This window comes from Nipponia nippon, unplaced genomic scaffold, assembly GCF_047370975.1.
Source record: "Nipponia nippon isolate SJK-2023a ecotype South Korea unplaced genomic scaffold, ASM4737097v1 scaffold_4, whole genome shotgun sequence".
Lineage (NCBI taxonomy): Eukaryota > Metazoa > Chordata > Aves > Pelecaniformes > Threskiornithidae > Nipponia > Nipponia nippon.
In genome coordinates this window covers 53,712,138-53,728,767 of record NW_028262358.1, presented here as the reverse complement: position 1 = coordinate 53,728,767, position 16,630 = coordinate 53,712,138, and the positions used below count along the sequence as shown (strand labels likewise).

The 16,630-nt window shown below is 34.0% G+C and overlaps 1 protein-coding gene across 1 annotated transcript in view; it reads right to left on the bottom strand.

The window, feature by feature from the left end:
- The window catches only part of ADGB (androglobin), a 128,726-nt gene that overhangs the window by 56,007 nt on the left and 56,089 nt on the right, over positions 1–16,630 (bottom strand). Inside the window, exons 14-20 of the mRNA XM_087775188.1 lie at positions 16,213–16,258; positions 9,715–9,883; positions 7,724–7,787; positions 5,948–6,050; positions 4,788–4,929; positions 2,523–2,637; positions 863–1,030 (exon numbers count right to left, since the gene is read on the bottom strand). Of these exons, the coding sequence (XP_087631314.1) occupies positions 863–1,030; positions 2,523–2,637; positions 4,788–4,929; positions 5,948–6,050; positions 7,724–7,787; positions 9,715–9,883; positions 16,213–16,258 (807 nt within the window). The remainder of the gene's footprint in view (positions 1–862; positions 1,031–2,522; positions 2,638–4,787; positions 4,930–5,947; positions 6,051–7,723; positions 7,788–9,714; positions 9,884–16,212; positions 16,259–16,630) is intronic.

Genomic DNA, 16,630 nt, shown 5'->3' with positions numbered 1-16,630 from the left:
TATAAAAGCACTGGCTTAGGTGTTCTATTTTTTAATATCAGTGATTATAAAAATACTAATCCCTTTCTTCTACTCAGTCTTCTAAAATATACTGTCTAAACTGCATGAGCTTTCTAGTACTTTGATGAAAGTAAGTGAATCTGGAATATATAAAGTACTGACTGTAGAAAAATCAAGTTATAGCAGTATTATCAACATTTCAATAGACATAAAAATTAGCATATCTTTTACATAACTTTTTTGTTGCTATCTTTTTGTAAAGATACTGTAAAGCTACAGTATAGAGATCTACAGAAAAGTGTAATGTTTTCATCTTGTATCTAAAGACCCTTTAATCTATCACACACACAGAGCAGAAACATTGAACAAGAATGTTGCAGTCTCAAAAAACAAAGAAAAACAACTCAGAAATACTGTGAGTGAAAAAAACTCATTACTGTCTTCAGTAATATAAGCTGTAATAATGTTTTCCTGTGCCATCAACACTAGGCACAGAAAGCAATCAGTCTGCCTTTTCAGCATTTCAGGTAGTGTCTTTTAAATCCAAAAGCAAGTAATAAAATAAAAAAGCTGATGCTTTCTGCCCCAAAGTGTGCTAAACTAAACTGACAAAATTAGAGACTCAAATTTAGAATGTGCTACTCTGTGCATAATAAAATTTGATCATATTAAAAGAAGATAATTATAGTACACAGTTGCAAGTTATGTCATTTGGGCTTAGACTTAATAACAAATGCCACATACTCTCAGGAGGTCCTTTTTAAAAGCATAGTCATTGGTTTGAAGAGGATAACGACAATGTTAAGCTGCTATCCAGCTTCTGTAGCCTTTAGATATGTGCTTATTAAAACTGTTTGTTCACCTTGAAGTGTTCTTCAGCCATTCCAGTGCCGTGGAGGCCAGAAGGACAGTGAGTTAGTTCCAACTCCTTCAAGGCTTTAGAAAGTTCAGACTTACTGCTGAAATTATTTATCACATTTCCAACAGCTTTCAGGATAGCTGTAGCCTGTTCTATAAACCGGTAGCTCTCCTGGAGAGAGAGAAGAAAATCAACCATTGTTAGAAAGATTGCTTTAAGATTTTCTCTTGTTTTCTTTCTATGCTGTGACAGCATGCAAGCATTTTTTCTGTGCTGAAGTAAAAAACTTCTCCTAAGTCAAATAATTGTTATTAATTTCATAAACTGTAAAATCAATTAGGTCTCTGGTATTCAAAAGCATACAATTTTTTCACTGGTTTTAGTGATTGAAATAAAAATGTTACAACACTGTAACAGGCAGCATAACATATATTTGTTAAAGATTTTATTTTTCCTGTATCATTAGTTCTAGAACATTTAATCAAAAATAAGATGCACACAGAGACTTTCTACTGCAGTGATAAGAAGACTCTTGTTAGCTGAAATGCGCAGTATCTCTTCTATTATAAAAGGACAGATAAGTATTTGTATCCCACTGAAAACGTCCAAATACATGCTGCCTAAAGCACCATTAATCTTCATCAGGATTTCTGTGTAAGAATGTGGACACTTTCCAGTAAATGACATTCTGCAGAGAAATTGCTGTCTTCAAAAAAAAGTGCAGAGAAGACCCCAGGATATAATTCTGCTTTATTTTCTTTATGAAGAATAGCTTTTCATCCACAATCTGAAGACAAGGGGATAGTACAGCCACAAGACATTTTTAATGGACCAACTTCTTATATTTAAACTTCTTTGCTACAATAAATGTAATAAATTTGCATAAGCTGCTTTAACGTCCTATAATTAGGACTCTGAATCTACACTACAATATAAATTTGCTGTTACACTCACTTTTCAAAATATTTTGGCACAACTGTGCTCTAGAAGCTATGCTCCCTCCCCCCAGTGCCCATGACAAATATTTGGGCCTACTGCTTGCTGAAGAAATCTTGAAAAAATGGATGGCAGTGATATCTGTCTGGATTGTAGGCAACAAAGAACAAAAGCTGTAGTAATTACTCCCCTGGGCCTCTTATCTCAGCTATGAAAAGTTGTTTGAATCAATTGTTCATTTTAGGTATAAAAGCTACTCTGGGACCTAGTGAGTAATATGTGATCTCATGGGACAAAACACACTTTACTGATGTGACAGTTTATTTTACTAGGCAGGTATTTTTGAATATTAATTAATGTCTGTACATGATTTTATCACTTTTATCACATGCCTCAAAAAGAGAGCTTATACACCACCTCTGACATATGTATTTAAACAAGAGTATTTTTAACATTCCATTTCATGCTGCTGTTCTATGTAAACCACAATACTACCCAATGCTTACTTACATATTTATATAAGACAATTATTGCAATACCCACCTCAGTGCCTGCTCTGTTGTAAAACACGTTTCTTTTATGCACTCATCCATTTCATATTGAAATTAATATTATGCCATTAAATATAATAACTCTAAATGAAGATCCAGCAGTGCTTCACTTTAAAACTAAATAATAGTCAGAAACACCTTTATCACAGTGCTTGACTAGTTCTGGTTATGCATACCTTTTCAAGACCTGGCATCACAGTATCCTCTTCTCCAAAGACACATGGCACCATGCTACACAGATGAATATGGTGCCCTATGGGAGAACTTACTGTGAAGAGCAATATGTGTCGCCTACATTGAAGAAAAAAAATAATCCAAAAAAGCACTTTTTCTTTTTTTAAATCACAGCAATTCTTAAGCTTTTCCTTTCATACATTTGGCAAAAATGAAATCCATTCCTAGATATACTGGCTCTTCAAATCCTGCATTTCTATCTCCTTGCTTCTCAAGAACCTCCAAACATAGGTAGTTGGTGAAATCAGAGAAGTCACTATTATTTTATTTTTATTTTATTTGTTTAGGTTTTATTTTGGTTTTCTTTACCAAAATAGGTAGTTTCACTATTTCAGATGGATACAAACCCAAAGTTTTTTAGTCGGGATTATAGTTAGCTACACTTAAAAACATACTTGCTCTAGAAAGCTTGAAGAAGTCTTCTGGTCATACATTACTTAAGATCATAATTTCCATGTTTGCATTGACAAAACCAGAAAAAATTAACATACAGTCATGTCAGGCTAGACGAATACTACAGAGTGACCATTTTATGGAGCAACTGTGGGCCAAACCACCCAACCATAACCTCCTAACGTGGCAAACAACAGAAATTCATTATGTCTTATTTGGACACACTCAGCTCACTTTTGTTTGCCCGATCGCATCCTATAACAGATTCCAATCATAAAAGAAACCATTCCTAACTATAGTTATACAACACAGGTGATTCGTGCTCTCCTCTCCAGGCAACAATGTCCTGCAGTCCCACTGAAATACTTGAGGAGCTTGCTGATATCAAATGGTGAAGCTTCATGGTCTTATATCATTGTCGGAATGGCATTTAGCTGGAGAAGTTCATCCAGGCCACAGCTTCAAAGTGTTAACCAGAGATCCGGCAGTGAGAATAAGAAAGGAGAGTTACCCCCTGACACACACTTGCACATTTTTAATTGTATCTTCTTGTGAATGAAATTTGAAATGCCCCCTGGCCACCAACAGACAGACGGAAGAAAGTGCCTTCCTGGCTTAGCAAGTCATTTCTCATTTGGAATGAGATGGGGAAGCAGTCAATAAGCCCATTTGTCTCCCACACACGCTGAAAATTAAAGCTTCCTGAAAGCCTGCTGGCTCTGCCTGAAGTAGAGAGAATCAAAGGTGAGAAGCTTATCAATTTGAGCTGCCTGTAGCTCTGGTAGCTTTGAAATTTGCAGGTGCAAAAAGATATATGTTTTTGGCTTCCCTACAGGACAGAAATACGCAACTTTTGGAAACTACAATAAGAATGTGGCAGCAGAACTAACCTATAAACACAATAATAACATTTCCATTTTTAGTCTGAACCAAAATAGAAGGCACTATTAAAGGTCTTTGATTTAATATTGGTGCGCTAGTATTGTGATATTTTCTTTCTGTGCTTACTTATTTGAAGCCTTACTTGATTTTTTTAAAATACATTTTGTCTCATCTCTTTGAGATTAAACTGGTGATTCTCTATTTTTGGAAAAGTAGAAGGCCTCAGTGAATTAGTCAGCAGCTTTATGCTTATGGGAACATATGAAGATGTCATCTTCCTTGTTTCACTGGCAGCATTTTCAGAAACTAACAAAGGCTTTTGCCTTTTACCTATTTATTTATTTAAACAATCAAGCAATGCTTTACACTGAACATCTAGAGTTACATGCAAAAAGAAATAAATCATATTAAACACTCTGTAAATGTGAAGTAAAATAAATGTGAAGTAAGATATGGAAGGCTTCATGGATGACCTCAGAATTTCGCCTGTCATATTTCATAAACCAGGTTTCAAGAAAAGCTATGAAACCTCCTATGGTATCATCATTCTTTTACAGTTCCACCGTAAATCCTAATTCTTTAATTTTTGTTGGTACTCCAGGAAACATCTCAAAATCATTCTAGTCAGAAACACTTTTAAGTAGGAATTTGTATTCTAGTTTATTTTTTAGAAAATCAGTGTGATTTTTCTTGCTAAATGCTCTTAAATAAGAGTAAAGAATTCAAAATCTTTATAAAGGTTTTGGCAATTATTTTAACTTCATAGCAATTTTGCAGTCTTACCAAATCCTAGCTATCAACCAGTTTGATATTCCAAAAGATTATGTTTTAGGAAATAAACTCTTAGTTACTGTGTAAAGTAACTGTGTAAAGAAGATAATCTCAAGCCTTAAGACTAAAGTGTTAGGACAGAGATGAAGCCTCATACATACCCAACAGGAAGATTTAACACAGTAGCTTTGGTTGCGGATGTATGCATTTTTAACACAAGTTCTCCAGGAGTTATGCATTTCCAAGAGAAACGTTCAACCATCAGCACACCCTTTGAAATACTAGAACATTCTCGTTTAGTACCTAGAATAAGAAAGGAAAAAAAAAAAACCACAATTGGTGGGGGGGAATAACAGTAAAATGAAGACAAATACACTTATGCAGACTCTGTGTCTACTTCACAGTCATTGAAGTCTTCATTTAGGCTTTGATAATTCAGAGAAAAGAGCCAGTCATTCAAAATGCATAGGTGGTACAGAATGTGGCTTATTTGTACTATTTACAGAAAATAATGGTTAAAATAATGTGTTAGGAGGATGTATAAATCAGACTTCTTCCAAGTTGCTTACGGCTGCTCTAAAACTCCATAAAAATCCATTCTGTCCACATGCAAAGGAAGCAAACAGCCATACAAAGCTTATATTTATATTATAGTTTCATTATTTTAACGGAATGGTCAGTTTGGGTTTTTTAAGCTTTCCTTTCGTTCTATCTACTCTACTTTAGATGCACTAAAATTATGTCCATATCCAATGGTTAAATGTCTGATTAACTTAAGCTGATTGTCATAACATGCATTAGCTTTTCTGAATGCCATTCTATGACTTCCATAAAATACAAGTGATTTTTATTTAAACCATCCAAGCTGTTGGATCTTGAAATAAGCCAGCTGTAAATATACTTAAGAGCTTACAGTGCATGAGTTTAAAAATCACTTCAAAAATAAACTTTGGTCATATTGCTGATTTTACTGCATTTTGATCAGCTAAGGCATAAAGTAGCTTGCAAGAATGGAATTTGTAGGAAAAAAAACCCTTAAGAATCACAAGGAAATCCATACCAAAAATACATTGATGAAAAGCTTGCAGCACATCGTAATAGAAGTAAAGGGAGGGATCATTTCAAGAAAATATTAATCATCAATATTAAATAACAAGAAAGTATTACTTGAATATTAGTTTATTTCCTAGAATCAATTTGACTATTTAATGCTAACCTCTCAAACTGTGCCAAAATACAGCATAGCCAAACACTACAGCACAGACATATTCAAGTATGGGAAAATACAACATTAACATGCACTTTTCTGTGTTGGCCTTACCTCCAGTATCATCCCAGCGTACTAATGCAGAAAAGCTCACCAGGATTTCAACGGGCATCAGACTGTCCACAAGTAAATAGTAGAAGACTCGGTCATCAGTAGACTGCATAGAAAAACAGGCATTTATTCATCTTTCATTTTCATTTAATGCTGTCCACTTGGGCTTATACAAAGTATGACTAAGATTTTGGATATGGTGGCCCTAGATATGGTATGGGAAGTAAGTAATTAACTGTCACTACTTCTTCCAAATTTCAGACATGTCATTTAAGCCCAGAACCTCATGCTGCATGTATAGCATGCATAATGTTCAGTTAAGAGATAAAAGGAAACAGAAAAGTTTCTTGAATGAGAATATATCTACTTTTATATTATATTCTTCCTATGTACCTCAATTTAGCAGTTCTACCTGCCAAACAACATCCAATGGAAGACCAAAAATTTTGGTTTGTGCTGCAACTTTCTGATTCTAATTAATTTCAGTAAGCTTGAAAGAAATAAGCACTTAGTTTGTAACACATGACTGCTTCTGCCTCATCATGTTTTTTTCTACAAAAATATATGGAGGCACCATTTTTTACTCTCAACTTTAATACATAATTCCTGTGCCAATATTAGAAACTATAGAATGATTCTATTGTTCCTAGAAGTTCTTCAAAATCTGAAGGTGAATGAGCTGCTTTGCTTCAGAACTGTTTTAACATGTCTTCCTGCATTCTCCAGAGTCATATCAATACATTTTGTGTATTTGATCCTGGAATACCACTACTATTATCTTCATAGCATAATATGAAAGTGTTCTTTTATAAGTCTGATACAGAATTTACTTAATAGTGTAAACACCTCATCTGTATCATTGTAAAAAAACAGAATGGTTTTACAGCAAAGGGCTAGTTTTTTGGCACAATAGCACACAGGCTTACATAGTTTTGATGCTGATTATGGCTTGTGAAAGTATATCATGTAGTGATTGGGAAAATTTATTGTGATGTGATTACAAATATAGAGAGGTGTGAAACCGCAGGTATACTACAATTATGAAGCATAATCCATATAGTTAACCTTCTCAGTACAGGATTTTACATAAAGTTCACGCCTGGAGTTTACATTTCAGTACTCTACAATTACACTTCAGTTACAGTATAAAACTAGAGCTGGAACAGGATATTCAAGCATGTTGAATAACCTTCTGATAATACAGACTAATGGCAGGTTTAAAGAAATACTGTAATTTCAGTGCAACGAAGGGGTATTTCTAATTCCTGCAACAGAATCTTGTAAGTTGCTAAAGGACTTAGCGCGTAAAGAGAAAATGGAGGGCTATGCTATACAGACTCTTGATTTGGGTTTTAGGTGACAGGTTAAGATGAAGGAGAATTGAAGGGCAGATTCTGCAGCTGAATCATCATTAAATTTAATTTAGTCTCTGAATTGTTATAAGGTAGATTTAAATCAAGATAAAGAGAGGACAGAGATCTGATTCACTGTAATATATACTCTCACTACCAACTTTCATGATTTACATACTCAATTTTTTTATTGTTGTGCAATATCATTCCATAACATTTTTTTCTTGTCTTAAACACAGTGGAATACTTCTGGATACTTGCTAGCAAACATTATCTTTGTATTGACTACAGTAATCTTAAGGCATTGTTTTAGTAATAGCAGTTCTATGTGATCTACCAACGTTATTTAGGATATATATATTATCTAATTATGTAAGACTGACAAAAATAAAAAAAAAGCACATAAAGACTCAATACAGTCATATACCTTAAAATCTGTCTTCTGATAGTTATAAGCATATGTATATGGCTTGTGGAAAACATACAGGTTCCTAGGGAGCAAATAAAATAAAAATACATGTAGGAAAATAATCTTAGTATAGATGATATATTTCAGGTAAATGTCTATTTCATAGCATAAAATACTAATTTTACTTTCATAAATCAGACTCCCAGCTATTTCTCAAAAATGGTTCAACATTTTTAGTTTCATAAAAGGTGACTACAATTCATCTCCAGAGGAAGCAGCTGACATTAATTTCTACCTTTGCTGCACTTCTACAGTTTTCCATTGGAGGTCAGGCCACTAATTTGTCCAATTTTAATCTATAAACGGTAATAAGCTAATATTACTCTAAAACTTCCATGCCTACCTGAAAATTACTGTAATAAAGTTATCTATAAAGTCTCACTGTAAGGAAGAACTGTTTTGTACAGCTTATTAATGCTTTTCCAATTCTGTGGTGTTTGCATACCTTCAGAAAGCTACTTAGTTCCTGACAATTTTTTTCTCTTTCCATGACACCTTGATTTAACCAAGGGCAACATAAATGATTTCAGCTTTAATTGAGGATGGAATTGGATGTGAAGTCCAATGCTTTACGTAAAAGAAATGTTTTGATTACTCAGAAACTTCACAGGGATCCTGATGCATCGCTGACATATCAATTCCAACAATGACTAAAATTTTCCTCATTTCTCGAAGTTGATATGAACTCTGAACATTTATCTTATTTTCACTGTATCTGAGATATAGGCATGTCAGACAAGGAAATGCTTTCAACAGAACTGACTGGTAAAATAAAAATCTTAGGTGCCTAATTTCTTCTGAGTGATAAATCCTCCAAAGGTCAAACAAGATGCTTTGTTAACAGCTACTTTATCAGTTCACTGTGAAAATAAGTAAACTCTCACCCATTTAGGGACAGGAATAAGAAACTGACAACTGCTCTATACATTAATTAATATTACAGTGGTCTACAAAAGGTCAACAGTATGTTTCGCTAACAAGTTAAAAATGTCATATTTTACATTCTCCATGTATGCCACTGTGAGCAAGACTTTGAAAGGAAAGGAAATTACTTTGCTTGTGATGCTTTTTTCTAAAGGCTCCTGGACCTGGGGCTCCCTAAAATTAGACAGGCAAGCCTTAACAAGGTCTAAAGTGCTCTATGATCTTTTATTGCTAAAGTTCCTGTAGTGCTGCTGGTACAAAAGTTATACCTTCTGCCTCAGAGAGGGAGCAGAGTTTAATTTCTGCTCAAGAAAACATTCATTTATGAAAACAAAAGTTTCACAAAGAAATCTCAGTTACAAATTCAAATGAAAAAAAACTGGGTGAATTTTCTCTGATATAATTACTCCCCTCAGCAATGTCAAATTCTCTAAAGGATCTATAGTGTACCAGGCTTCTTGAACCTGAAAGACAGAAGCTAAAGATATTATGCTACAGTTACACTAGCTTTTTTATATTTGCAGAGGTATAAATGCCTTGGAATAATATTGAAAAGGGAGGGAAAGAAAGCACCTAGCTGACCAAGCTGAGCTATGCTGATGGCAACAGAAGATTTCAACAACTTTTTTTTGCCTTAGAATTGTGTTGTTCAGTTGCAGACGGTGTCTGCCCAGTGGCTGATGGGTCAGGTACGTGAACACACTAATGGCTGCACGCTCCATGACCTGCCATCTTCCACCCACATTTCAGTCTAACATATGCTTTATGAAGCTGGTGGTTGTGTTCTCCGCTGTACTCTGGAGGACATACTGAAGACACAGCGTGGGGCTGCACCTACAGACTCACTGTCAACAGGGGCAGTACGACTGGTCAGAAGAGTAGCCTTGGGACTACCCTGAAAGGCAGGATAGTTACACAGAGAAGATCTGTTGAGAAGATACAGTTTTTATATAGTTACATTTCACATTTTACCATTGTTATACTCTGTATTTAATGGAATAAAACCCAAAACCTTTGTTCCTTACTGGAAACAAACACAGAAGTCTTCAAAGCTAATCCAGGTTTCCCTGGAAACAGAAGTCCTTTCTGACTCGATTCCTTCCTTTGATTTATCCCCTATCTGGCTGTTCATACCAGTATCAGCTGTTTCTGACATTCGTTTTGCATCAAAACTGATATTCTCATGTAATTCTTCTGCAGAGATAAGACACACAGAGTCAATACAGTGACAATATGCATATTAAAGTAGTATCATTCTTATATTGAAAAATTATCCTAAAATTACCAGGATATTTTCCATACATCTCAGAGTTTAAAAATAAAAACTAAAGCACTAACCTGCTCAAAGGGTGACTGAAAACAACTCTGTATAGATATTCATTGCTTACATCTGCAGCTGCTTAAGTATTCTGCCTCAATATACTATCATATATTGAACTGTGCACTAGAACCTTTAATATGAGCATGTTAGGTGAACACACATACAAATTCTGCAAACCTAAAGTTATCTATATAAAGAAAAATACAACCCCTTGTCCAAAGCTCCTATTCAGTGAACAGCTGATGGGGCAGTATCATAAAATTTTTACAACCCACAGAAACTAAAAAATACAGAGAACTGGGGAGGACACAAAGACCTATCCTTGCCTCTAGTACTTAGACAGTACCCCCTGTGATGCTGCTCACACAAGTCAGTCTATTTGTAAACAGAAATAGATTTGAACTACATTACATGAATTTTTTGTAGGAAAATCAGAACTACTGTCAGATTCATACCAAAATATAAAACCAGAAATGTCATGTAGACACATTTTGCAATCATTTAATAACTTTTTAAGTTGTGTTGTAGTGTCACTTTCTCTGCCTTAACTCTGTGCAATTCATATGAATAGTTATTGAAGATGTTCATTCTGTCCCAAAAAGTTTTGAGAATAGCTCAGAACAGCTGAGAACAGCTCCAACATGAACAGCTTTAATACAGAATGTTTGCTGAGGAAAAAGATGATATAATATCCAAACAGGTAAGGTGTAACAAATGAAAAAGCTAATTAGAAAAATACATTATTTATATTTAAATGTGCTTTGTAATACTTCATGATCAGCGAGACACATAGCGATGTGCTGGATAACTACTGAGTTTATAAGATGTAGGTGTCTCTAAATTAGTTTGCAACTAGTTTTTCAAGAATTGAAAGAAATGTAATGTAAGGAAATGCACCAAAGACCTTTTTCTCTTCCTTACACTATGGAAAAACTACCTGAAAGCTGTAAAATCTAGGCTTTTTCTTAGATTTAAGTTAACATAGGTTTTAGGCCTCCAGTGAAATAACCACAGTGTTTGGCTTACAAATGTGCCTATCACAGAGAGTATGATGGAGGGGTCACCAGAGCAGAACTATGCCCAATATCATCTTCCTGTCGCTCAGTGTTGCTCCTCTTTGTTCATTCTGAACACAAGTACTAGAGTATTAATAGACCTTCTTCAGCATCAGTACAGTCAGTAGATCTCTGCAGCCTTCAAACAGAAGATATGATCCACCCTATTTAAAAGTCAATACATAAACCTTTCTGTTGACTATGTATGCAGACTGGTGTCAGAGGGAAGATAGCCCTTCCAGTGCAGCTAAATGAAAGCAAAAACAGTGTCAACAAAATGGCTGAAGTTTCCCCACTTCTCTTTGAAGAAGTAATGAGAATCTTGTGAGAATGTCATCAAAAAGTATATTTTATCCTTTTTGACCTATGCGTTCCAAAGACAGTGCTGTTCAGAGCTTCCTGGCATCATGCAGAAATACAATTAGAAGAAAAAAGTAAATCAAGCTGCTAATTATTGTTTACCTTATATGCAAAAAGTGCCATTTCCAGCTATGAGAAACTGCAAATGCTAGGTGATATAATGAAGATATAATTTATGAAATAAAACTATAAATAAATTTGAAGCAAATCTTAAGAGATGTTCAGTATAAAGTAGTATTTTAAAACTGGCATATGGGAGATAATTTCAGCAAATAATTGTCTGTAATTATCATATAATTTATTCCTTGAATAAATGCAAATACTACTCAAATACACAGGGATATAATATGAGCTTATTAAAGTTAAACACTGCAGAGAGCTTCAGAAAAGGGAACAGCATATTTCAATTCAAGAATTTTATGCTACTTAGAACTCAAGCAACAAAGATGAATGTTACAAACAAGTTAAGAGAAAAAAGTAACGATGCATGAGGGAAAACATTCAAGTAGAGAAGTAATAACAAAACATGCATTGTAACAAAAAATAGAAGACAAATAAAAACAGATCAATAACTAAGAGCAGAGCAGCATGCAAACTAGAATACTTAATCCAAAAAGGGAAAAAAGAATGAACAGCAAATGAACACAGTGAGTTTTGTGAGTTTATCAAAAAAATCCCTATTTTTATGGTAAGAAAATACTGTACTGCATGATCCCTCCAGAATTATTAGAAAGAGTAATGCTCTTAAGAAAGAGAGAAGACCCATTTTAAAACAGTTTAGCATCAAATGCTGTCATTGCTTTTGGTAAGTGCTCATTTCAAGCACTTTACTGAGATGCTTAAATGAAAATCAAGCCCCCCTCATCAAACTGACTACAGTTTTTGGTGCCAACATTTATTCAGTATCGGGACGCTTTGTATCTGGCTCTTTATAGTCATGAGCTAGCTCTTTAGGAGAAAACAAAAATAAGCAAATTAAAATGTCTCCTAGCCAAATAAATGAAAAAGCACAAGAAAATACTACCTCGTAAAGAAAATGTTCAAAATGGTTCAAAATTGAAATGAGTCCCCTGCCTCAATTTTCAGTAAGAAGGGATAGACAGGCCGGCTTATTGGAATAGAAGTACAAATATGGAAATTTCCCATTTACAGCAGAAATTGCAAGAACTTAATGCAGTGAATATGAAGGTTGTAGCCAATTTCCATAACAGAGCACAGAGATAACGGCACAGGAAATGTCCAATCCACAAAATGGTACTTAAGACTTCTTTAAACGTAGGTTTCCTACCATGAGTTTGAAGATTAGCAAATGTTCTAAAGAAAATATGAAAAGTGATCTAACCAACTACAGATTATTTAGTCCAATGCCAATAAACCAAATTTCAAATGCAGGCAAATGGGTAGATGAACCAAAAGGCAAGACAGCTTTATTCAGGTAGAACATGTCAGACTAGCTTAGGGTTTGGGGATTTTTCTTGGGGGCAAGGTGGGGGTGAGGGGTGTTGATGAAAAAATCACACAAAGAAACAGAAGTATTATACATGCTCTGCCTTAAACCAAATTGCATTTTCATTATGAAAAAAGTGTTATATAATGCTGCAAAGCTGAAGGTAACCAACTTATCAGCTTCAGGTCCACTTTAATAGAATGTCAAATTCTAGCTAATGTTACGGAAAATATAAAGATTGTCCACATCATCAAAGAAATTTTCCACCTTACTATGTACTACTTCAATATATCCTGTATACACTGTACAACAATGTCATACTTAATTCCAGCATGCTCATTTGAAATTTCACTTTCTGGTTTTGTCATTTTGAGCCTGTATTTTAGTTTCATTACACCTCTGGACAAATACTGGAACAGCAAGATTCCTGTGAGATAACAGATAATCATGGGAATAATGTGATACTACAAACAACTTCCATCAGATCCAGTATCTGCAAAAAAAGCGATTGGAAATCATAGAAAAGCACTTCATCTTAAGAATATAACTGCTTTATTGTAACATCAACACAGAATAAGTGTAAATATACGAATTTTCATTTTACAACAAAGCAGAATTAAGTGTAATTATAGGTTTTAGGAAAAATTTTTTGTTCTGGTAGATTTGCAAAGCTATGATTTCCTACTCTGAGGACATTCTAAAGAAAGACAGTAATGCACTATACTTTTACAAAAAATTTTCATTGCATTTGGTGAACCTCAATAGTGCAAAACTTCAATGGACTTTAGCAGCCTAAGTAGTTTAATGAGAATATTTTAAACGTCTTTTTTTTTTAAACAAGCATAAAAGGACAGAGATTCCAAAACCAAAAGGTACTGAAGTATTGAAAAGCAATTATTTAACCAGGAAAGGATTTGTTTATATGTATGAGTTTACTTGTAAAATATCACTGTTCTCAATAGGAATGTGTTTCAAATCCACTTCAAGTGAACAGAAAGAACTTTCCTGACATTAGAATATTCATATATTTAACTGTCTAATGACCTGTAACCAAACTTTGAAGAAATAAAGTTATTCAATTCTCATTCACATACTTTGCAAAATTTGAGCAATTTTTAGCCATGTTAAAAAGTGTATTAAACCCCCCATACTCATAAATAAAACTTTTTTTAAAATATTTCTTTGTTTCTCTCAGTTTTAGTTCATGATTCATTCTCCCAGATACTCTGTGGAGTTGAAAGTCTCATAATGAATTGTTTTGAAGTAATAGCAATATGAAATAACCTTCATAACCTACAGTGCATGGCACAATGCAAAGCATTAAACCAAGATATATTACTAGGCCTCCTTTCTTCAATGATTTTTTTTCTTTTAAAAATAACTTTATGAAGATGAGTTTAGTTAATAACTAATTAAGACATTAAAAGGAATTGTATTATTTAAAGAAAAGTAATCATACCTGTACCACCTAATAGGAGCATAGAGCTCCAGTCTTTGAATCCTGTAATGATGAGTAATATTTTCTATGTAAAGTTGGAATAAATGGATTTTGCATAGAGAAATGACAACGTATGGGTTGAGATGGCCTGGAGACTGTGAAGAGAACCTGAGCACAAAGGATTTTGTTACAGTAGTAATGTGAATTATTAGTATCATAGGCCAGAGAATGGAAACATGTCCACTTCATCCTTTTCCTTGGTTGTGCTATGGGAGCTTTTCTGCAGTGGGCATTTCTTGAGTAGACTTTTGAGTAAGCAGAAAAGATGGCAATCTGGCTATTGAGATACACTAACTTCAGAATCAATTAATAGGGACAGCTACAAAAATACTCCAAGATCCCAACATATTCATGGCAGGCTTAGAGTCACTTACTGCCAACTACTACATTTCTATTAGGTTTTGGCGTTGAGCTGTGACACAATAACTGAAGGATATATTTCCAGCTTATTAACTTGTAGCATTTTGATACAGTGAGATTCTTCTGGTTTGGTTCTTTTTTTACTGGGATAATATTAATAATAAGAAGAATTCATAAGAAAAGACATTCAAGCACTATAGCACTTGAAATCATTACCAGTTCTTAAAAGTATAACCTCAAAAATATATCCTTGTCCTGTACTGAACATACAGTTACCAAATTTGTTTAAAAACTATTCATTAGTATAGGTTTTGGAGAAGTATTATTTACATTTGCTTCAAGATATTTAAAAATCATAAATGTATTCTCACTCTTCATTACACTTTTAGTATGACCCAGGTTTTTGGCTTTTTTTTCACCCCTCTCTTTATAGCCTTATCTTGTATTACCCTATTTGGGGGTTACTAGAGATAGTTGATAGGTTGCACATTTTTCCAGAATGAAGATAATGTTAAAAACTGTGAAAATATCTAAATGCCTTGGGTAAAATTACTGGGTTTAATTACTGTAGAAGTTAGGAAGTTGTGCATATGCTTTAACTGAGAGGATACTTAACTGAGAGGATAGTTCTTATATTTCTCTATTATTGGAAGAAGGGATCATAGATATTTTACAGAGAACAAAATAAAAAATAAAAAATGTGTTAAAAAATGGCATTCTATGCCTTTTCCCCCCATGAGAATCAACCTCCAGAAATGCTTAAAAAGCAAAGGTGCATTGCACAGGCTTCTACATGGACTGAAGACTTGAAAACCAAAACCTAGATGAGTATCATATGTATGAATCATGGTGTAAATATAGCATGAATCCTATTCACATTTCACATGTTCTGCTCTGAGACTCACTTTCAGAACTCTGGTAAAAGGAAAGGTGTTTCCTAGCAGTCAGTTTTAGGAAAGGTTTGAACCAAGCAAATCTGGTCACTTCTTTTAAAAAGAAGGCTCTTACTAACTTCTCTTGACCAAATCCTTAAAACATTCACTTAAACAAAGAAGTACTCATTTTGAAAAAATTACTCAGTCCAAATACTCTTCAAATACTAATCTCAAACACTTTAAAAAAACAGTAAAATGGAAATTGTCCTTTTTTTCTTGCCTTTTATTTCAGGGGGAAAAAAAAGTATAATTCACAGTGACTAGACAAAGAGCTCTGTGTACAAAACCGAGTATATTTTACTGGAAAGTAACTTATGAGAAGTGTTATTTTTTTCCAAATATTCTTTTAAATTAGGGTTTTTTTTAATATCAATCTGAACATTCTACTCTATGTAGTTATACATGCTATTACCAGTTCTTTGAAATCTTTTCCCATAAAACCAACACTTGTAAATAAGACTGTTGATATTTGTACATGAGGATTAACATTGAGGCCAAACAATATGGGAATGGCAGAAGTCTGAATATAAACTTCAAACACACTTACCTTTATTGGGTCTTTCTGCATTTTGCTGCCAAAAGAGAGTGGTCTCCTATATGGTGGAAAAAAAAAAAAAAAAAAACCACAACAAAAACCAACAATAGTGATTATAATCTTGCATTATTTTGTTAAAGAAAATTCTTGAGTTTGGGGCAGTATTTCCTGAGATGGAGAAACAAACTAGTAAGTTATCATTGTAGTATTTTTTTAAAGAAAAGTAGAAATAATAAGATTCACCATAATACCTACATATACATCACCAATAGACAGACCGATGTCTAGAGAAGTACATGTGTCTGGAGTCTAGGATAAAAGCTGTCCCACATGCCTACTCCTCTGCTACTAAAAAAATGTTCTTTGATATTACTGTTCTTTGACAATGAAATAAGTTCTATTCTAAGAACTAATTAGTCCTATTCTAGAA